General features: G+C 42.1%; 2 protein-coding genes across 7 annotated transcripts in view; one reads left to right on the top strand and one right to left on the bottom strand.

The window, feature by feature from the left end:
• DNAI3 (dynein axonemal intermediate chain 3) overlaps positions 1–5,518 on the bottom strand; it is a 28,140-nt gene extending 22,622 nt beyond the window's left edge. Inside the window, exon 1 of one of the 2 annotated variants that reach the window (XM_075759829.1) lies at positions 5,135–5,518. The gene's annotated coding sequence lies outside the window, so the exon portion shown is untranslated. The remainder of the gene's footprint in view (positions 1–5,134) is intronic. The other variant, XM_075759825.1, reaches the window with a different exon arrangement.
• On the top strand, positions 299–21,611 carry LOC104629747 (mucolipin TRP cation channel 3). Of its 5 annotated transcripts, none has more exons than XM_075759833.1 (15): positions 299–480; positions 823–889; positions 8,542–8,771; positions 10,626–10,793; positions 11,349–11,523; positions 11,987–12,071; positions 12,152–12,248; positions 12,838–12,937; positions 14,677–14,789; positions 14,870–15,019; positions 16,990–17,091; positions 17,203–17,325; positions 17,997–18,203; positions 18,573–18,702; positions 20,377–21,611. In XM_075759833.1, the coding sequence occupies exons 3-15, from the start codon at positions 8,544–8,546 to the stop codon at positions 20,394–20,396; spliced, it is 1,698 nt and encodes a 565-aa protein (XP_075615948.1). In that variant the 5' UTR covers positions 299–480; positions 823–889; positions 8,542–8,543; the 3' UTR covers positions 20,397–21,611. The 5 variants fall into 5 exon arrangements, with proteins under 5 accessions (XP_075615948.1, XP_075615947.1, XP_075615946.1 ...); XM_075759832.1 differs by having other exon boundaries at positions 299–578; XM_075759831.1 differs by having other exon boundaries at positions 299–889.
• Positions 21,612–22,047: the final 436 nt, after the last annotated feature.

Raw genomic sequence — 22,047 nt, 5'->3', positions numbered from 1 at the left:
AATAGAAATACTTCTGTCCAGGGTGATTAAGTATGGAAACTGATTATCCAAAGCAGTGAAAGGTTAAATTAGGATAGGGGTTTCCCCTATAGAAAGCGAAGGACCTGAGCTACAGTGGAAAGAGCACAGGCGAAAATTCTCTAGTTGTAAATATTTGTCCCACTGTCCTTAAGTGTAAGTCATTACTCAGATGCACAAAGCGTTTCTGTGCTTTTCTATTTCCAGTTCATTTTGCAGTGTAGCTCTGTGGAGGACCAGCTTGGAAAGAAGTTGTATGCATAACTGCTGGAGACGATACTGTGTAGAAGTCTGCTCTTGTTTCGTTTACCGTCCTCCGGCCCAGCACCTAAACCCCGGTGAGAACAGCAGTGTCGCAGAGGCTCGGTTCCATCGCAGAGGCGGCAATGCCGTACAGCCTGCCCGCTGTACAGACCGCAGCGCACCGCCACAAAACGCACTGCCAGCACCATCCTGTGGAAGGTACACACATAGCAGCCGATGGAACAGCTAAATCGGGATGGTCCGAATTCTGTTAGAAGCATTGGAACTCGGTTGATGTTGTTACTGAACAGCTAGAGGTATTTTACGGGGATAAGGACGGTTTGTGTCCTTCCTCTTCCATGTTCCCACTTTTTTTTTTAAGACTGTAAACTGACTGGGAGAAGAACTATTTTTTACATGTCTACAAAGCACCTACAGTATTTGGATGCTATTATTATTTTAACACTAATAAGAGGAAAGTAGATGGACTTATAGGACAGTAAGAGATGGCACCTTCAAGAACCGTGTCACGACACAACCATTTCTGATGAACTCTTACAGGAGCTACAGCCTGTCTGCCTGCACATGGGAACAGCCCATTTACTGTCAAGATGCTTAAGGTGAAAAGGTGAGTTTATAAAATAAATGTTCTATGGTGAGTTTATAAAATAAATGTTCTATCTCGAGACTTTCCCAATGAAAGGCCTAAAATAGCGTGAGCATTAAAACGAACACACCGTGGCCTGTGCATTTGCAATTTCAGTGGTCATCCTGGCTTTGGGATGGTCTTTCATTCCCAGACTGAGAAACAATGTTTTTCTGTTTTGTAACACAGATCTCAAATACTCCAGAAGCAAGCAATATAATTTTAGCTTGCAATCTGCATTTTAGTTTGGAGATGGCCACTGCTGGCAAGATATAGGTCATGGATTATAGCCTGGGTTTGGGATCTATGTTAACTTCCCATGTATTCAGGGTAAATTTTGCTATTGACTTTGCTGGGAACAGAGTCTGACACTCTTACTACAGTTATGCATTTTTCTTTTTCACTACAATCAAACCAGAAAAAAATATTCTATAAATCCTCAGGCTCTTTTCTCTATCATACTGGATCTCGCAGATCACAGGTGACAAGCTGCGTCCATGGGATGTTAGTGCATTTCTCTGTTGTTTGATCATCATGGCAAATACAGCCCCCTTCACTAATCCATCTGAAGAACTGTAGCAATTTAATCTTATGATTTTTCCAAAAAGCAGTGGTAATACCAATGCAAAACAGATGAATGTTTCAGAATTCTGAAACTATTTTGCCTTGCAAGGGATGATGGTTTTGGAAGATTCAAAAAGCCCGCAAGTCATGTATAATGAATGTAAGGAGAAAGTTACGAGTTTTGTCTGTCCTCATTCTCAGAGTCTTTTTGTCAAATACAGGACTATAAACATTGACAATACATTTACGTCTAACATGCAATATATTTTCCCAGTCATAATCTTTCGAAGGAGCCTCTACACTGAACAATATGCTTATAGTTCTGAAACACTTAGGGCTACCTAACTTAGAGTGCATATCAATTCAGATGGTTAGAAGAGGCTAATTTTCCCTTATTTTAAAAAAAGAAGCACAAAGCTATTTATTCTCCATCTTCCTGTATATTTTACATTTTAAAAAAATCATAAATTGTGACCCATTTTCTACATGGATTCTGTGACTACTCTAATTTGAAACCAACCTTGATGCCCCTGGATAAAAGAGACAGCCCTCCAGGATAGGAGGAGAGGCCAGATCTTTCAGAAGTTAATTGAAGGACAATACGAACCATTTCATATATATTACAGTCACGTTGTCTTACTTCACCGTTTCCTAAGTATACACTGAAACAAAGCCAATTTGGAAATGTCAAGTTCTTTCTTCTGAGTAACCTAAACCCTAAGTCACATGAATAGAGGAAACACTGAGAGGGCTGTGATAAGTCACATGCCTATGTTTTGTACAGTAACTTACAAGTAAAAACATCCCTTTTCTTTCCACTGACTTCAAGTATATTATACCTATAAAACCAGTTAGAACTTTTGAAAATTGTCTCCCAGTAATGCAGTTGCTCCTCCTTTATCAGGACACACAGCACGATACAGATAAGGGCAGTGCTGGTGACTGAGTGTATGTATCTATGTAAGTAATACAAAGAGTGTCCCTGTTTAAGGGTTGCAACTGAATACAGCAGTCAATAGGACTGTTCATGGTTCCATCTGTGATGCACAGAACCCCACCAACTGGAAAGCAGATAGAAAAGCACAAAGTAATTATCTCCTTTTACAATATCCTTAATGCCATATCGCCTCTACCCGCTTGTCATCCTGTGGGCATATGATTGTCATGGTTAGGAAACATGTAAGGCCTCCAAAGAAAGCAAAGGCTTTTAGAACTTCTAAAAACTTCTCTGGAAGCATAATCAAGCCCATAGCCATTTACAAAGTATGCATGCAAAGCTGGTTTTTTTACACAGGTGCTCCCTGCAGGAAACCAACACCCACTGAAAACTTTAAAATAGCTACTGAAGTGCAGTCTTTTGCACCCCTCCTCTTCAAAAAAAAAAAAAAAAAAAAAAAATCCTAATAGTTCTTAATGTGTAAGATAAAAGCTACTATTTTCAGAAGTCTCCTCTTACTTCAGGGGTTTGGTTTTTTTTCACTGCCTGAGTTTTTACACAAAGTACCAAATCCTATCAAGAACACTATGAAAAAATTGGTGTCTGTATTAGGGAACTGTCTGAAAATATGACAAAAAAGATAATTTAATCTGTGATTAGTTCCTATCCTCTTAGGGACATTTCTGTGTTGCTTATTTAGAAAGCATTTTTGTCCAGAAATATACAAATGTATTATGCCTTTCCATTAATCCTTACATAAATTCATGATTCTATGATTGAGAAGTTGGAAGCAACACCTAAATGAACATAATTTAAGAAATTTAAGAGCGCAAAACCTACAAAAAACCCCACAGTTGCTATAAACATTGCCATATATTTTATTTTTAAAAAGTAGGTAACATATTATATTCAAACTTCATTAAATATGTTCAGTCTAATTTTTCAGTAATTTTTCAGTGGAGCACAGTTTTACATTATTTAATTGGTAAAGTCCAAGTAAATATTTGACAACTTTGTTTGATGTTTTGTAGCCTAGTTTATTTATAGATGGCTGTAATATTGTGAACATTAGGCTCAAGAGAAGAAGTAAGATCAGAGTGTTCCCCTAATCATTTAATGTACTGAAACATCTACAGTTATAAAACAGATCCGTGAAGTTGCTAGGTATGGCAAAAGAGGAAAGTTAATTAGCTATCAGCACTACAAAAGATGCTGTCTGAATTGAGGACACAGAATGATTCATTAGTTGCCTAATTGAATGATTTAAGGTACAGACTATGTGCATTACTAATCTAGCAGTGTAATTTACTACATTTTGGAATGACAGAAGAATTGAGTGCACTTCCATTTAACAAAAGCACTACAAGGAAATTATCAAAAACACGTGCTACTTGCTTTTTTGTTGTTGTGTCACTATCAAGCTAAAAATCACATTTCTGTCTGTAAACGTTTAGGAACTTGTTAAAAATACCATCCTGAGCATGACCTGGTCTCTCCAGAAATTTGAATACAATGTTTCCTTTAATTAAATTTATTCTACTTTGCTCTACACAAAGAGCAAATAATACAAACACCTAACGTTTCTATTATTGATAATGCTTGTGCATATTTGGACACAACTTCATTGTATAAGTTGTAGGGAGTAAAGTTAAGTTTGGGCAACTGCCAAATCATTTCACCATATGAATAGTTCTATTTGAATGTACCCGGTTTCACACGTACAACTTTTCATTAAATTAGGCCTACTTGAACCCGGTGTAGATTTTGGTATTTGATAGAAACTAATAGAAGTAGTTACAGTCTCTGGGATGATAAGTACAATATGTGTAAAATTAGGTTAAGAATTAATAAGAAAGGCATAGAGAACAAAATGGAAAACTTCATTAAAACGTTGGCTAATACCGTGTTCTTTCTTCCATTCAAAGAGAAATAGAATAGAATTGGAAAAGGTATAGCATGAATGATTGAAGATACGGAACGTGGTTTGTACTAGGAATAAACTAGAATTCTTTTTTAGCCTGGATTGAAGAAGATATGACAGCAGTCAATAAAATCGTGAGAGGCATGGAGAAAGTGACCAGGGAATGACTATTCACAGTCTTTCGTAACACAAGATCCAGCTGGCATCACATGGGCTTCCCAAGGGACAGGCTGACAACAAACAAAAGGGGGACAGAAGTATTTCATTGCACAATAGCTAGTTGAATTATGGAGCGTAGTGCCTGTGGACAGGATAGCTGCCAAAAGTGCACAATTTCAAAAATTAACATGGCAAATTGACAGACAAGAAATTGAGGGCTGCTAAAAAGAATGATAATACCTCTGGCTATAGAAATGAAGCCATAAATAAAAAAAAGGTGTGAAGAGTGGGAATATGGCTTTATTATAATCTTGCCCAGGCCCTTACTGGTCCAGACAGAGCTTCTGGTGTAGGCCAGTACAGCTGGTCTACGTTATTAAAATTTGTTAACAATTTGGTCGGTGCTCCAATAGTTACTAAGTGTGACATCGAAGTTGTCACAGCATGATCCTGTCAGGAAGCACACAGTAGCATATGTTGCCTTGTTATGACTCTTGAACCAGAACTGTTATATTGTAAAGATTTACACTAGATAAGACTTTATCCTTTTCTTTTTAGTAGTTTTTTAGTAGTGTGCCAGGACAAAGTTCATCATCATCTCATCTTTTAAACGTGACGGCTAGGTTGCCGGAACAAAGGAACGTACTGAGGCGGGAGGACTCTGCGCGGCGCTGCCGGCCTCGCTCCACGTTGAGGGGAGGGCGGCAGCCGCCCGGCTCTGCCCACCAGCACCCCTCCGGCCTTCGGCACGGCCACCCACCGGGGCCCGCCGGGCCCTTCCCCTCCCGCAGGCCCGGGGGCAGAGGAAGACGCTGAGCCCGCTGGCGGGTTACGCGGTGAAAGAGGCGGCTGAGGTGGTCTCGGTCGCTCGGAGCAGGCAGCGGCCCAACGGGTATTCCCTGTCGGCTGCTGCCCGTGCTCTCAAGCCTGTCATTTTTCACCCGTTTCCACTAGCGCGGCGGGCCCGCTTCCTCGCCTTGCCGGGTCCCCTTCGCCCCGGCCGCTTCCCGCCGCTCCCCCCCCGGGCAGCCCTACCTGCGCGGCCCCGGCCCCGGCTCCGGCGCGTCCCTGGTGCCGCGCGGTTGTCAGGGCAACGGGGAGGCCAGGATTGACGCTTCCAACAGGCAATCAGCGCTTTGCTTTTCAAACCCTCCCCCGCGAGGGGAAGCTGCTATTGGAGGTTCCTTGCGGGAACGCGGCGGTTCAGATAAAAACTACACGTCCCAGCATGCCTCGTGCGGAGAGGCGTGTGGCCGGCGGGGTAAGTGGGGAGCAGAGCATGATGGGGGCTGTAGGCGGCCGCTGTGGCCCTTGGCTCTGCACAGCCACCCACGGTCCCCCCGCCCCAGCATCTCGTCGCCATTAGCTGCCAGGCGGTGGCTGGGGGCTTCTCCAGCTGGGAAGGAGGTTGAGATGATTCGATGCGATTTGGCAATATGAAGATTTGTATTCCACATCTTTCATATTTTTGATGCATAAAAAATAACTTAGTTTGCTTTGCTGCAATATAAAACACAGGAGTCCCGCAGTATCTTTCCCTCTGTGTTTGTGGAGCACCCAATGCTGGTCTTTGGTGCCGCTCCAAGGGCCACCTCCCGCCCCTCCTTCATGGTAGGCAGGAGGGATCCTTGCTGTCTTACATTTCCTTCTCCACTGCCAGGAAATTCTCTTATTTCTCTCTTTAAATGCCTGCTACTCTCCCTGGTTTTGCCTTACCCTTATTTTACCCTCTCCTTTTATCCCAGTGCTCACATCGGTGCTTGCTGCACGAATTAGGCAGCTGGGTGCAGTTACCATAACCCGGGCTTTCTCCCGAGCACTACCTCCCGTCAGGCAGCAACGCCAGAGCGGTCACTGCTGCGGTGCAACTGGCCAAGGCCCGGCTCAGGGGACCGTTTCTCTGAAGTACGGTTAATAACTTTAGTAGTTTAATTGCATGTAAGTGCAATGACTTAAGCATATCAGTCCTTCCATTTAGTTCACTGGGCTGGCTGCCCTCCGTAACTAGCATTCAGTGTCCAGAAAGGGATTTTTATTACAGATGGGACACAGCTAATTATAACATAAGCGTTACCTTTTTTTTTTTTTTTTTCCTCCTCCTGATGTAGAAGCCTAAGGTAATAAATCTGGAGACGGCGTTACCATCCTATAGAAAGTATATATAGCCTCCAGTCACGTGCGGCAGGAGGGCGATGTGAAGCAGAAGGTGACGGCGTGCACAGCCCGGCACGGCGCCAGCCCAGCGCAGCCCCCGAGGCCGGGGCGGGCTGGCGGACACCGGCGGAGCCCCCCCCCCCCGCCCCGCTCCCAGCCCTGCCCCCTGCGGGGCCGCGGCGGCCGGGAGGGCGCGGCAGCGGCGGGGTGGCCCCGGCGACAGGCTCCGGGCGCCGCGCTCCCACGGCTGCTCCCACGGCTGCTCCCACGGCTGCTCCCACGGGCGCCCCCGCGGCGCCAGCAGCCCCGGGCCCCGCTGCCTGCCTGGGCAGGAGGCCAGGGAGCAGCGGGACCTTACCGGCAGTGGCATGACGCGGCTGGCAGGTATGCTGAAGCCTTTTCTTTAAAAGCACGAAGCGGTGCCTGGGAGGGCGAGGGGGACGTATCCCCGGCCTCCAGCTTTTGGTTTTGGGGTGTCGCGGTAAATCAGCGCCAAGCCCGGGAGGGGCAGGGGGCCGCCCCCGCTGCGCCGGGGGTGCGGGCGAGGCGGCCGGCGGCTGCTCCCGGGGAGTCGCCGGTGCCCTGCGGCGGGGAGGAGAGGTCGGCGTCCGTCCACCTGCGCGACCTGAAAGGCCGTGCAAGCCCAGCCGGGCGCGGGTGTGTTCGTCAGCCGCGGGCAGCGGCTGGGAAGAGCGGCCGAAGCGGGCGGGGCGGTGCTGCGGGAAGGGGCTGCCCGGTGCGGGCGCTGCCGGCTGTCGCACCCTCAGCTGTGGAGCCCGCACGGGGTCTGGGATGGTACCTGCAAAGAGACTTGTGTTCTGGTGTGTGCCGTGGCTGCTCGAGGAGAGCGGCTGTGATCGACACGTTTTTGAAAATTAATCTCGGTGGTGATTCTCGTGTTTCAGTTATATAAGAAACCTTTCTTACACAAATTAAAAACCATTTGTTTAGTGTGGCACATCTTTAAATTTATTCACAACCTAGGCTGTCTCCTCTGTTCTTAAAGTCAACAATCTTTTATCCGAAACCAGTGTTCCTGGCTACCTATTAAGTACTTTATAAGGCATTAGTAAAATGTTTGGGAGTCAGTAAAGTTAGTAACAGAATAACAGCTAAACACATTGAATACAATAGAGAGTAATGTTTCAAACTGTGTTTGTAAGGTTCTCTCCGAATCTTCCCCTCATGCCCATCTACAATGTGAGTCTCTTCTGTTAATCGTGATGCTCGAATACGATTACCCCCTGGTCTTTTTGTCTGCTTCGTGATCACCATTGGTTTGCATTCCGTCTTTTACAGCTGTAGAATTAGATATAATCTTGCTAAATGACAGGTAATATGCTCAGGTAATTCATCTGAATTGCAGTTTGGCACGCTGGGTCTCCGCTTCCAAGAATGAACGATGCTAATACTAATGTGTAAGAAAATTCCATTTCTTTCAAGGACCGGGCAGCAGGCTGACAGCAAGGGAAAATACACGCTACAGCCGTAGATAAGTTTTCCAGAAGAGTGAACACAGATGAGAGGCTTTTGGCACTCCTATGGACACAGAAGGAAATGAGTCAGGATGTCTTGCATACATGATGTTGATGTTGGGAAGTGAGAGAGGAAGAGGTTTTCAGCAAGTGACTCCGTAATTCCAAAGGGACCAAAATTCCACTATTAAATAAATGTCCTGACAGCCTATCTGCAAATTTAAGAGCTTGTCCAAACTTTTCTTTGGGTTCTGCAGAACACGTGCAATATTATGAGGAAAGTCTTAAATTCAGTGTCATGCGCGAGTGCCTTTCATGGAAGATAAACATCTTTGGAGTCCAGGTTGTCAGTGCAGACTGCTCCGATGCTACTGTATTCATGCTTGCGTGTTTTCCAACTGACGTGGACCTCTTTTCATTTCAGAAATGGAAAATCCTGAGGTGGCTGTGAGCAGCTGCAGTGCTCACAATGATGAAAATCTTTGCAGCTACAAACACCACCTGTCAGTATCGCAGGAGCGGCTTTTGGAGGACCAGCTTAGAAGGAAGTTAAAATTCTTCTTCATGAACCCATGTGAGAAATTCTGGGCCCGGGGCAGGAAACCTTGGAAACTTGGGATTCAGCTACTCAAAATAGCGATGGTTACTATTCAGGTGAGTAACTATGGAAGCAGGGACTCTTCTTAGCCTGTGGGAACTCAGATAAGGAGTACAGGTGACAAATGCTGTTCTTGGTGTGGTGCAGAGACAGGGAGACGATTGACTGCAAAACTATCTTAGTTGCATATGTGTAGCTTAGATCTCAGAGGGTATAATTTTCTCCTAAAACTATTGACTGAAAGAGCTTTCCTAAGACTGGAAATGAAAGGAACCATGTTTAAGGGCTTTTACTTTTAAATTTATTTTTACTTTTATTTATTTATACTTTTTAATTTATTTTTTTCTTTCCCCCTTTTTTTTCCCACCAAGGCTGGCATCCTTACACATCTATTCACCCCCAATACCTTCACTCTGAGCGTGTTTGTGATCGAGGGAAGGAACAGTCAGTCTCTTGTGTTTCAGTATCACAGCGATGTGAACTGAAACTGGTGGCTTTTTCATGATGTTTGCTTGTGCCTCGAATATGGTATACAAACTCTTGTATTGAAAAAAACCAGAAATTCTGCCCCACTCTTCCTCTCACCCAGCCTTGCACCACAGATTTCATATGACACATTTATCTGCTGCCCAAGACACAATTGTTTGTCTCAAACAAAGTTCTGTGGTTAAGGAGGAAGAGGGTCTTTCATAAAAGCTTTCAAACCTTTCTAAAGCCTCAGATGATGATCCTTCAGAGTTGCCTGCGTGTGTTTTACCTTTATGGTTGTGTCACTGCCATGACAATACAAGTATAGAGAGGAGTGTTTTCTGTGGTTGCATGAATGATGGGACAAAGTGCAGAAATAAAAGTTCTGCTATACATCTGGCAGTGTGTTTGCAGCCCTTGCTGCTTCAGTTTTAAATATATCATTATCCTCTGATTGTCATCTGTGCCATTTTGCCACTAGAAATAAAATCTGTTGGTGGAAGAACATAAGTAAGGAAGAAACTAATACTGATTTAGACTTTTCAGAGAAAATCTGCCAGTAGGTAATTCAATCTTAGCACTGTTGGTTTGCTGGTGTATTTCTGTGTGCCTAGCACTCTGAGCTTGCCCACAGAGCATTTTAGTATCTCTGTAACTGAGTTATCCTTATCAAATCCTACATATCCAGTTCGCATCGTGGCCATAAAACTAATCTGTAGACTACTGATTCAGACTTATCTCTGATGAGTGTCTTCACGATACTGCTGACGCTGGATTTGAAACAATAGTTGCTGAAGAGAATTGCGAGCTCCCACGAACAATGCATCACGTTCTTCTAGGCACTTTTTCCAGCCTGGACGGTAGCTAGCAGGGGTTTATGCTAACTTTTCGTGAACAGTTGCAGTATATTTTTTTAACAGCTTCAGAGGTTATCCTGTTACAAGCACGGTTTTGATCGGTTATTCTCAAAGCACCTTTCACTGAAATGTGAGGGAGGGATGTTTGTTTTTCTGAGCCGGCCTCAATTTGCCTTTTCTGCACTGGAGTAAGGACTTCAAAGTGGGGTCTGGTTAAGTCCTGTCCTGTCTTTTTGGCTGAGGAACACTGATATTCCCCAAGGCAAGTCATATTAATGTCTGGCTGAACTAACAAAGCGTGTGTAACAGTATATGGGTAGCTTGAATTTGAGATGGTATCCTTTTCTTTGTAAAAATGTGAGTCCTTGGCCAAGATGCTGGTAAATGTGTTAAAGGAACGTTCTTGAAACCCATTGTTTCCATAAAGTCAAACTTTCTTTTGACCAGCTGTGAAATGGAGCAGCCTGCATGTAAGTGCCGTGTCTACCAGCATGATGGAAGTGTGGCTGTTTGCAGGACAGGATTTGTAGGTTAATCCAGAAGCCAACTTTGTCTTTGAACAGGAAATATAAATGTCTTTTTCAGCTGGTGGTGTTTGGATTGAGCAATCAAATGGTGGTTGCCTTCAAAGAAGAGAACACTGTTGCATTCAAACATCTCTTCTTGAAAGGATACATGGACAGAATGGATGATACCTATGCTGTATACACACAGACAGACGTCTATGACCAGATATTCTTTGCAATAAACCAGGTAAGGATTGTCACTGCAATATATACGATACATATGCTCTTTACCTGGGTGCCTTTTCTTCTTCCTCGTTCCCTGATGGTGCCTGGAATTGAACTTCTGTGCCAGTTGCTAAAGACTAGAATGTTGACTCATTCAGGTTGTCCATCACTGCCAGAGCATTGTACTTGTGGTGACATCCTTAAAACTAATCAGTATACTAATTCTGCACTAAATGCCGTCCTTGAGCCAGAATGCTTTGCAAATAATGAATTAGGCTTTCTAGTAAGGATCGTAAAGAGAAAAAAAAAAAAAAAGCAAAAAGGTATTCAGAACCAAATCCTGCACTTATTGTTTTTTGTCAAATACCTTAAAGTATTTGAGGTCTCAAATAGTGTGGTGTAGGTTTCCAAGTGTGGTGTAGGTTTCCAAGTTCTTTAGGTGACGTTTTAAATAAAAAAGATGGGTTATGGCATAGATCCAAACACTTCTGTGCTTCCCCCCCCCCTTTCTTTTTTTCACAAGACTAACAGTTTTTGTGCCACCTAAGCTGTTTTGTCTGTTTGTTCTGAACTTTAGTACTTACAGCTGCCCAACATCTCTGTTGGAAACCATGCTTATGAGAAGAGGGGAGCAGAAGAGACAGCTCTGGCTGTATGTCAGCATTTCTACAAGCGAGGAATCATCTGTCCCGGAAATGACACCTTTGATATAGATCCGGAGATTGTGACTGGTGATGAGCCTAATCTATTGTGTCAGTTCTTTGGGAGGAGGGACCCTACATTTATGATTAATTCTTAAAAAACCCCAAAGTCCTCTAATGTCCTAACACATGATCTGTATTGAACTTACTTCCAACCAAAACTGGTCAGAAAACTATTGTGTAACCAACCTTTAGCCCTCACCTCCAAGGTAACAGTCCTTTATGTCTACTGCCACAAAACAAATGATGAGCCGTTAGCACCGATGGCCATCTAATGCAAGTATTTCAGGCTAATTTCAGGAGCCTTCCCTATGAATTCATGATGAATAACTTGGCGGGTTCAGGGAAGCCAATATATTTGTCAGCTAGCTTCCCAAACGACTCCTCACTTAAGCGTGTTATCTTGTCTGGTATAGTCAACAGCTTTTTATGGCCTCGTGAGTGGGAAAGGCAGATTACAGTTAAAGACCGTGATAACCCATGAGATATTGTTGTGAGTACTTATCCATTGCAGACTGCTTGTACATTGAGCCAATGACACCGTTAGACAACACAACAGTGGGAAAGCACAACTTGAATTTCACTCTGGATTTCCACAGGTGAGGAGGAATCGGCACCTCCTGTATTGGGGTATTTGTGCGTTTTCCCTGTGACAACCTAATACAAAGCTCTTTTGCAGACTGGTGATGGTGCAGCTCATGTTCAATCTGAAGGCAATCAACCTCCAGACCGTTCGTCACCACGAGCTCCCTGACTGTTACGATTTCACTCTGACGGTACATGGAAGCCTGCCACATGTCTTTCTGTTCAAAACGAGAAATCGTTCCTGCTGGTTTACCATACGCAGTCAGTGCAGATGTTTTCTGAAGAGTGTTTGAGCACCATTGACTGGTCCCCAACGGTGTCCTGATTACTCTGTCATGGCTTAGCGTACCCTGTAAATAACCACCATTTGTGGCTGTGGGAGGTTAAGCTTTGAGTGCTCGTGATGTGGTCCGGAAGCACTTGCGTGGCCTACAGCCTTTTGTACTTGAATCCATCTGAAGTGTAAGGAAAGCATAAACCTCTTCTCTTTAGAGAAATGCTTCTAGGAAAGGCTGTTTTCAGATCATGGAGGAATGATGTTGTAGTTTAAAAGAATTTCACCTAGAATCTAGTTGATCAAGCAATTTGTGGCAAATATGTGGTTCACTAGATTTGTCTTTTACTTTGACAGCATTTATTTGAATAAACTGAAATTACCATAAGCTTAAACAAGTTTTGTAATGTCTCCCCTACAAGAATTACTCTGAATCATTATGCAAGCTTAGCAATACAGGTGCTACATATGTAATAGTTTTGGTTTTGTTTTTTTTTTTAATACAGATAGTGTTTGATAATAAAGCACATAGTGGAAGAATTAAAATAAGTCTAGACAACGACATAGCGATCAGGGAGTGTAAAGACTGGCATGTTTCTGGATCAAGTAAGTAACATAAATGTGTTCAATTTTTCATGCTAAACTTTTCCCACACAAGTAAAATGTTTGTTAACCTTTTTCTTTATTAAAAGATGAGGCACTATTGACATGTATTCTCTAGTGGGTGTGCTCTAAATCCTGATTTTCTAAGGAATTATTGTTCTTACACCTCTGATCTGAAATCCTGGGAACCCAGCCACACCATTACTTTCCTTAGCAGTTCTCAAACCTGGCATCATTGATACTGTCCAACCCAAATTTGTCCACAACTCATTGTTCATCCTTCTAGCTTTGGCTACTGAACTTACACTGCTCATCGCTTAAGGTAGGGCTGTGAACCCTTGTTCTAGCACCAGGCAACAGAAGGACATGTGATAGTGGTGGAAAGTTGAAACTGATTCACTCTTATTTCAGGACTTAGCACCAGGACAGATAAGGAAGCACTGTTGCTAAGGCTTGCTAGAGTGGAATGGCTAGAAACAATTCTTACTGCTGCTTAAGTGTTGTTTGGCCTGTATTTGGGTATAACTGAGATGCACAGTGTGGTTAAATATCTGTCTTAAATAGTTACTAACAAGAGTACCCTTTGTTGGCTGGTAGTGAAAAAGCAGAAGGTTTTTTGGTTTTTTTTTAGAGATCAAGATTGGGATTAATTTGGGGGAATTTAATGAAATGCATCACAGAATACAAAACACACCACTTATGCAAATGCAGATTCCATTAAATACTCTTTATCAACTGGCTTTGCTAGCTGCTATGTTTGAAACGCACGCCAGATGGCATGCGACCTCTAACAGATTGCTTGTGCAGCAGTACAAGAAGGTTTTGATACCAGGCTTCTGTAATAATCCATATTTGATATCTATGTAGATTGCCTCTATAACAGTTTTCAAAATCATCTCCTGGAACACCCTGTATTATTTTCTGAAAGCCGAGGAAAAATACAAAGGCAATGATTGCAATTGGACAATAACAAGTTGTTGCTGTTCTGGACTACACTGCAAAACCAACTTGAATGGCAGCAATACCTGCGTTAGTGACTTTGGTATAAGCAAGAAGTAGGTGGGGGTTTTCTGGGTAGTGCTGTAGGTATCTTTGTGAAGTCAGCTAAAACTTCAGTATCCCATTTTGGAGAACTGTCTCTTGCAACTTTAGCATTAATTTGTTTCATTCCCACCCCCTCCTCCAACATAATCAGTCTTTTAGAATTAAATATCTAATCCTTATACTGTATCACCTGGTTTCAGCCATATGATAGGTATGAAAAACAAAAAGGTGTCTAATGGTAGATTTGGTGCAAAATTTGACCTTAGTGGATCGAGAATATGATTTTTAGCAACATAAGAGATGGAGAACTCCTGTCCAGCTCAATGTTGGTCTTGGCTGAGCAGCACTGCAAATTATCTGCACTGCTCTAGCACAGAAAACCTGTCTGGTAGCCAAATACTGGTTTGGAAGAAAAGTTACATACAATAAAGTTCTTGGTATTTTTTAGGCAAGTTCTGTATATTTTTGATGTGATGTCAACCTTCCTAAATTAACTGAAGTAGTATGTGCAATGCAGGTGCACTTGTGTCTCATGAAAATATGTCAGACAAGCTTTTGTGGGGAAAATGCTAAGATTTTCCTTAATTCAGTTGTACAAACATACTTAACATCAAAACTTGATTCTTACTTCAATACTCAAGGTGGTCAACAAGATGAAATGCATCTGATTGTCAACATGTACATTTTTGTTCTTGCAGTACAGAAGAATACTCATTACATGATGATCTTCGATGCTTTTGTTATATTGACTTGTCTAGCCTCATTGATCCTTTGCACACGATCAGTGGTTAAAGGAATTCAGCTCCAAAGGGTGGGTATAACTCTTTCTTTGGAAAGTCTTCATGTCTTGTGTAAGTCTGATTAACATTTTCCTTTCCTCCTTTCTCCTAGGAATTTGTAAGCTTTTTCCTATATTATTATAAGAAAGAAGTAGCTTTCAGTGATCAAATGGAATTTGTCAATGGATGGTACATCCTGATTATGGTTAGCGATGTCCTAACTATTGTTGGATCAACGCTAAAGATGGAGATACAAGCCAAGGTAAGATACTACACTGTTAAGTGGCAGCAAAACTGATTGTTTCTGTCCCAGCTAGGTTGCTTCTGAGTGGCGTGAAATTTTAAAACTCTGTCATCTCTTCTGGAAGTATAATTGAGAAGTGTTGTTTCCAGTTGTGAGATTTAAAACCTCTCAATATAACTAAATATTATAGTTCTAATTTTCTTTGCTCCTTTGTGACTTTAAGGAATAAAATGAACTTCATCTCTGAAAGTTTAAGATTGTTTACTTCCTCTTTTCCCCATTTAGGACCACCTATATTTGCTTATTTGATTTTTTTTTTTTTTTTAAAATTAGCATTTAACTTTCTGTTCCCCATTTAATAAGTGTTTAACTAGCATAGAGACTCTCTCCTTAAACATCACTTTGCTGCTTTCCTAGCTTCTGGTTTCCAGCATGTACATAACAGTCAGCCACAGCCTGGTTGTGGACTTTCAATTTTTAAAATAAACTTGATATAGAAAAAAAAATCTTTTTGAAATGTGTTATCTGCAGTCAGAATTAGGGAACGAAAATTATTACAATATGCTATCCTGAAGCACTCTAATATTCACATAAAGTTGTTCTTCACTGAATATGTAGCAGACTTTGAAGTGTGACACTGCAACACAACAGACTTTGGACAGTAGTGATGAAAGGATGGGTCTGAAATTGTCTGGTGACAGCTTGACTATCATAAATGCCCTGTACAAATCGCCCTATCTTACCTTAGGAATTGTAAACTGGGCTCTTAGGAGTAGAGAGAAGCTATGAGGAAGTTGGCTAAGAGAAGAGAGAACTCTATCCTGCTTTGGGAGAAGCAAAGATGGGAACAAGATTGAAGTAAGATCTTGCCTTTGGGATTCCAGGATCTTACCTATATAAACACATCTATTTATATATATTTCTTTTCTAAGTGAGTATTTTACTAAAACTCATCTCTACAGATACACTTCATTTTGCAAGTCTTGTGGACAATAATTACAAGATCTTGTTCCATGTTACTGTGTGAAAGTTAATGACTGAATATCTGTAATAAGTTCATGTTAAAGTAGCCTAAATTTGGTTTTTTTGTCAACCTGTAAACTAATTACACTAAGATACAAGATTAGCCAGCTTTTAGAGGAATAAAACCAGAAAATAGTGAAAACTTCTTATTCAGGTAAGCTGTCCTGATCTGTTTCAGAGTAGAGCTGCAGTTCAGGGAACAGGGTATATGCTAACTTGGATGAAAATAGGCCAGTATGTATAGATGGAAAAAAACCCAGTGAAGTGCCAATAAAATATAAATGAAGTTCCAGTTAGAATTAATTAGATGCTAATTACAGTTCTCCTTGATACCTGTCTACACCTCACAGTTTCCTGCTACCTAATAAGATCCTCCTTAGTATTTACCTGAGCTCTGCTGACAAGTCATGCTATTTTTTGAAACCTGGTTTGCTGATGTACTGGAAGAACCCGCTTTGCCCTGCGGTTCTAAAGTCACCGCTACGCTGTCCGTCAGGATGTGGTGGAGAGATTCCCAAGCTGCTCTGCGGAATCTGTCGATGCAGCTGCTACGGATTCCAGAAGCAGTTGCTGCGGGTCTGGAAGCAGCGTAAAAATGTTTGCCATGCTGCTCTGGAGGTCTTAGTGAGCCAGGTCCAGAGGGGATGTCCCTGCACCTGCAGTGCAGCTGCGCTCTTGGCCTTGCAAATGAAGCAAATGAAGCTCGTTGTCAGGATCTATTTTACAAACAGCCGTACGTAAAGGCATGGGAACTGAGTTACACTTGAAAGTGCCCTTGCTCTGTGGTGGGACTTCTGTTCTCTAATGTGTATTGCCCCAAGCTAATTTTTAATGGGAGAGATTGCCAAGGAAAACAATGTTTCTTAACAGATCTTTGTAGTAATGAGAGTTGCAATTTAGAACCCGTCAGTTATATAATACTTGATTTTTTTTCTTTCTTTTTTTTTCTTCTTTTTTTTTTTCAGAGTCTGACAAGTTACGATGTCTGTAGCATACTCCTAGGAACATCCACCATGCTTGTGTGGCTTGGAGTCATTCGCTACCTAGGCTTCTTTCGGAAGTATAATGTAAGGATCTCCTGAGATCTTCATGCTGTTGGTATTTATTCTGTTTGTTGCTATAAGAGGACTGGAAGAAATGCCTGGTTGAATTCTAACTGTTTGCATTGCTTTGCGCAGCTTCTCATCCTAACGCTGCGAGCAGCATTACCCAATGTAATGAGGTTCTGCTGTTGCGCTGCTATGATCTACCTGGGCTACTGTTTCTGTGGCTGGATTGTACTGGGACCATACCATGTGAAGGTAATATACTTGACAGGAAAAAAGACAACTTGAATAACAGAATGGATTCCAAACGAATAAGAGATTACTACTGGTGTCTTCTAAGTTTCCATGTCAAGGCTTCCCTTAATATAAAAATAGTGCATCTTCAACATGATGCTGCTCTGTTGGAGGAGTCTGACTTCCATGACTCAGTCAGACTTTCCTCGAGTTATGAAAGCTGTGAGTCAGAAGTAGAAGCTGCTGTGACTCGCAATCATATGCTGGTATTTTGAGAAATAATTTTCATCTTGCAGAACACTGGTGTCAGATTAAAGCTTTGGAGACTTTATCCTTATCCCTTTTAAAAGTTAAATTGGCTTCTTTGCCCCAGCAGGAGTTTGCAGGTGAATGAATCGAATGTGTACGTGTACAGGAGGTGACAGACTTTGCTCATTCCTCAAATGTTTTACTGTTTGCACCTTGTCATACCCTGGGCATACAAAGAGATCCAAGGCAGCCAGTGAACAGCTGTGTATCATCTCTCTGGATCCAAACAAAGTGTTCGTCTCTGGAGGTGTTCAAAAAGTGTGTAGACATGGTAGTGTTGGGTTGACGGTTGGACTTGATGATCCTAGAGGTCTTTTCCAACCTTAAAGATTCTTTGATTCTATGAAGCGGTGATGGATGTTCTTTTCTTCCCTCCTCTCTAGTTTCGCTCTCTGAACATGGTTTCCGAATGTCTTTTTTCACTGATCAATGGAGATGACATGTTTGCCACCTTTGCAAAAATGCAGCAGAAAAGTTACTTGGTTTGGTTATTCAGTAGGATCTACCTCTACTCCTTCATCAGTCTGTTCATCTATATGGTGCTGAGTCTCTTCATTGCACTCATTACAGATACGTATGAAACTGTCAAGGTAAGCATGAGCTTTTACTCTTCGTTTGGAATAAGAATGCACGACTGGCGCTATCAAAACTCTCATCTCCCTCAATATTTTGACTTGCAGCGCATGCCAATTTAAAGAATAAATATAATGGTTACTTTTGAGGCTGCAGAGTGATGACAAGAGGTTTTTAGTCCTTCCCTACTTCAGTTTTCCTACAAGCCTATCTGATTTCCTGCCCCAATGGTAGCTAAATATCTACTAAAAAGCAGTAATTGCATATTCAGTTTTCTGAATCTTCTAAATTCAGGCTTAAGCAATGTCTGAAAAGTGGTCTGGGGAGGATTTGGGTTACTGTGTGGTTTTGCTCTGCTAAAGGTTTAACTAAATATCAATTTTTAGCACTACCAGCAAGATGGCTTTCCGGAGACAGAACTTCAGAGATTTATATCACAGTGCAAAGACTTACCAAACTCGGGCAGGTACAGGTTAGACGAGGAGAGTTCTGTATCTCTCTTCTGCTGTTGTAATGGTACGTACCTATGTTAAAATTATACATTAATGTGTATGCAAAAGCAGCACACTACAAATTGTCCCTGGTATAATGTTCATGAAGAGTACTTCAATTTGGGGGAGTGGAGGGGGGGGAAAAAACCCACAAAAATCCCAGACTATTTCTAATGCTCTAGAATGGAGCACTTCAGTGAAATGTCTGCAGCCAACAAACTCCTTAGGAGAGGTGAGGGAACTTTTAAATTAAGAATTACTTAACATATGAAAAATAGTACAGCAAGTTAGATAATATATATACAGTAACTGAGGAACCCCATATGTATAATGCACAAGCATTAACACTTCCCGTACTTATTGCAATAGTCAGGACTTACTGAACTCATTCACTGTCATCTTTTTAATACTGCCTTGTGCAGTACGGTGTCCTAACTTAAATGGCAGCAGGCCTGAAACCTAGGGAGAAAATCAACTTGCCACGTTTGTAAGATAGCATGCAGTTTACAATATTATCAAAGCACTTGGAAGAGGATTGCCTAACTTCCACTATGGAGAGCTTAATGCTTCAGTTATTTGAAGTTCTGTTTCTTCAGGAATACTGATTGCAGGTTACATGGTTTATATTTAACCTGGCTGGCAGCAGCTCTGAGTCTTCCTTGCTGAAGGGTCCCTTGGTGGAGGAGCCTTAAAATATTTGCAGCTTGATTAGAAAGGTCAAAGGCATTTGCAGCTCCTTGGTATTGGGCTTTTCTGGTGTGCTATATTGTTACATGCCACATAGAAATATATTTCTGAGGGGGAGGAGAAGGGGGCATATTTTGGAGCAGGGAGAGAACAGAGCCTGCAGTCAGACAGCCCAGAGCAGAGAGACGCTGTTCCGACCGAGCGCCTTTCTTGAAATGAAAGTGTGGGATGAAGCATCTTACCCCTGGGTAAAGGGCACTGAAATGTTAATATTTCCTTTTCTGCGCACACCTCTCAGTTTAAGCAGGCAAGAAACCCAGCGTGAGGCGGGACAGGGTAGGGATGTAATACTTCTCCCACTGACGTGGAAACGGGGATCAGGACCCTAGAAGAGCATTCAAAAAGGGAAATTTGATTACTCTCAAGCAACTCACTCTTCAGGAGCATTGGGCAGCCAGCAGTGTCCTGGACTCAGAGCTGTAGGCATTTAAGTGCCTGGTTTCAGAGCCTTGTTTCCTGAACTCATTACCTACTCTTTAATGATTTTATCCTGGTCCAAAATGTCTTGCTCCACATGTGTGCCTCATACTATGCATGTTAGTGCTGCATACTGGAAATAGTGAGTTTTTTTTCTCCAGAAGCTAGACCGGGGCTGACTTTGCAGTTGCCTGCAAATGCTGGACATTGCTCCTTTAGGTCAGTACTGCAGCCTTCTGGTTTTACTTTGAAATAAATGGTCTGTTGGAAAAAGTAAGTATCTCAAGGGGATGCTGAGTTATCAGTTCTATGGCTTCTGCTCTTTAAACAGTCATACGGGCCTACAGGACACACATGACTTCTCTGAATTCTTTCATATGTTCAAAATGTTTCATCGTGGTTCATTGCAGTTTCTTATCAGTGTATGTCAAATCAGTAATTAAATAATTCAGATGCATTTTTAAGGCTCCTTGTACAATGAAACTATTATTTTGATGCATACACCTGACAACTAATTCCTCCCTCTCCTGTACAGGTCCTAGTGAACGTATTTAATGGATTGTGGGAGTGTATCATGGAGGCTTTAAAGCAGCGCACGTTGCGAGAACTGGACAGTAGAGCTGGTGGAAAACCTTTACCTAAAGCCTGAGTTTGCTTTTCTATAAAAACGGTGTAAGCCTGTGGCAGAAGCTTGTGATAAACTTACAGTCTTTCTGATTAGGCACTCTCACTGCTAGTTCAGGGGGTTTGGGGGGTTTAGTTTTTTATTAATTAAATTGTGCTAGAATGCAAAGGGCATTAAAATGCTGTGTTCAGAGACTTGGCTAGATTACGTGGGTAGACTAGAAATGCAGTGCCTTTCAACTATAAGTAGAAATAGTGCTGGACAACTGCAACTTTGAAGACCAACCTAGCCCTCAGTACTGCAGGCATTATTTAGCTATGGCTGACCCGGCACTGAATGAATGAAAGCTCACTCTAGAGCCCTCAGCATTTTTTTGTTTGTCTACACTCATAGTAAAAATAAACTAAAACTCTGAAATTTGATGTAACTTGTTTCTGGAGACATTACAGTGAACTGATGCACAAGCCATTCAAATACAGCTGAGAGCATAAACGAAATGTTTCTACAAACATAAGTACCACTTAATGCAAGTGGCAGTCTCTTCTCGGAGAGGCCAGGGATATGCCAGGCCACAGCTGAAGTTCGAGGGGTGAGTTGAGTGGAGAAATGTAGATGTTCTCCTATATCCAGCGCTGGGTAGGATCAGTTACAGTCTTCAGCTTCACAGTGTGCTGACCTTAGGTTTTTAAAGGAAGAGTCAGACAAAAGCACTTTCAAAATATCTATTTTTTTATTTGAAATCTTCATCTGGTACACAAGTCTGTTGAAGTCTAAACTAAGTTAAATACTTCTGTTACGTATTTAACACGTACGTCTCTGAGAGTCCTATCTCTCCACGCTTTAGAAACTGGGTATTTCCTACCAGCCTAATAACCCGGTACTGTCAGCGGCTGTCTGAAACATTAGATCTTACCCAAGTTCAGTTCTGACAACTTAGTTTAGATACTTGGTTGATTGTGATACCATTTAATAGATGCCTTATTTTCTATAGCATATTTAGATAACTTGTATTTGTAAGCAACAATCCCGTTGGTACGTGTGACAATGTAAAATGCTGTGCACAAAGGTGGACGACACTAAACATGTTCTGTCTGGATGTTTACACGTTGTAAATGCGCTACAATAAACACTTCCAGCTGCAGTAAGTATTGGGTGTGTCAGTATTCATCTGAAGAGTAAATATGTTGCCAGGTTAATATAGGAGCTTTTTTTTTTTTTTTAGTAGTAATATGCAATTTCTGGCATGAAGTGGTGTGTGGAGTGTGTGAATTTGCATTTCCTGTAGTCAGGATCGTTCCTGTGGACTCTGGTGAGGACCTGTTCCCAGTTTGATCCTGTTTAACAGCTTTGCAGAGTTTGCCATAGAAACAAATAAGCAAGTATTAACCCTTACACTAAAAACGCTTGCGTACGTTATACAACGTTCAAATTCAGCAAAGGCAAACCAAATGCAAGGTGTAGGCAGAACAGATTATTCGCAGTATCTGAAAGTTTCATGTATTGAGGTCCTTGTCTTCCAAGTTACCTAGGATGGAAGATTTTTGAAGCTTTTCAAGGAGATTCAAGGCAATCTTGCCTTGA

This window comes from Balearica regulorum, chromosome 8 (assembly GCF_011004875.1).
Source record: "Balearica regulorum gibbericeps isolate bBalReg1 chromosome 8, bBalReg1.pri, whole genome shotgun sequence".
NCBI classification, from domain to species: Eukaryota; Metazoa; Chordata; class Aves; order Gruiformes; family Gruidae; genus Balearica; species Balearica regulorum.
Note: the sequence above shows the minus strand (reverse complement) of the source record. Positions and strands in the feature narration are given on the sequence as shown.

Coding starts and splice junctions, on each gene's coding strand:
- LOC104629747 (XM_075759830.1), top strand. Junction 11,524..11,986: donor TGATGAGCCTAATCTATTGT/GTCAGTTCTTTG, acceptor TATCCATTGCAG/ACTGCTTGTACATTGAGCCA. Junction 18,204..18,572: donor ATACGTATGAAACTGTCAAG/GTAAGCATGAGC, acceptor ATCAATTTTTAG/CACTACCAGCAAGATGGCTT.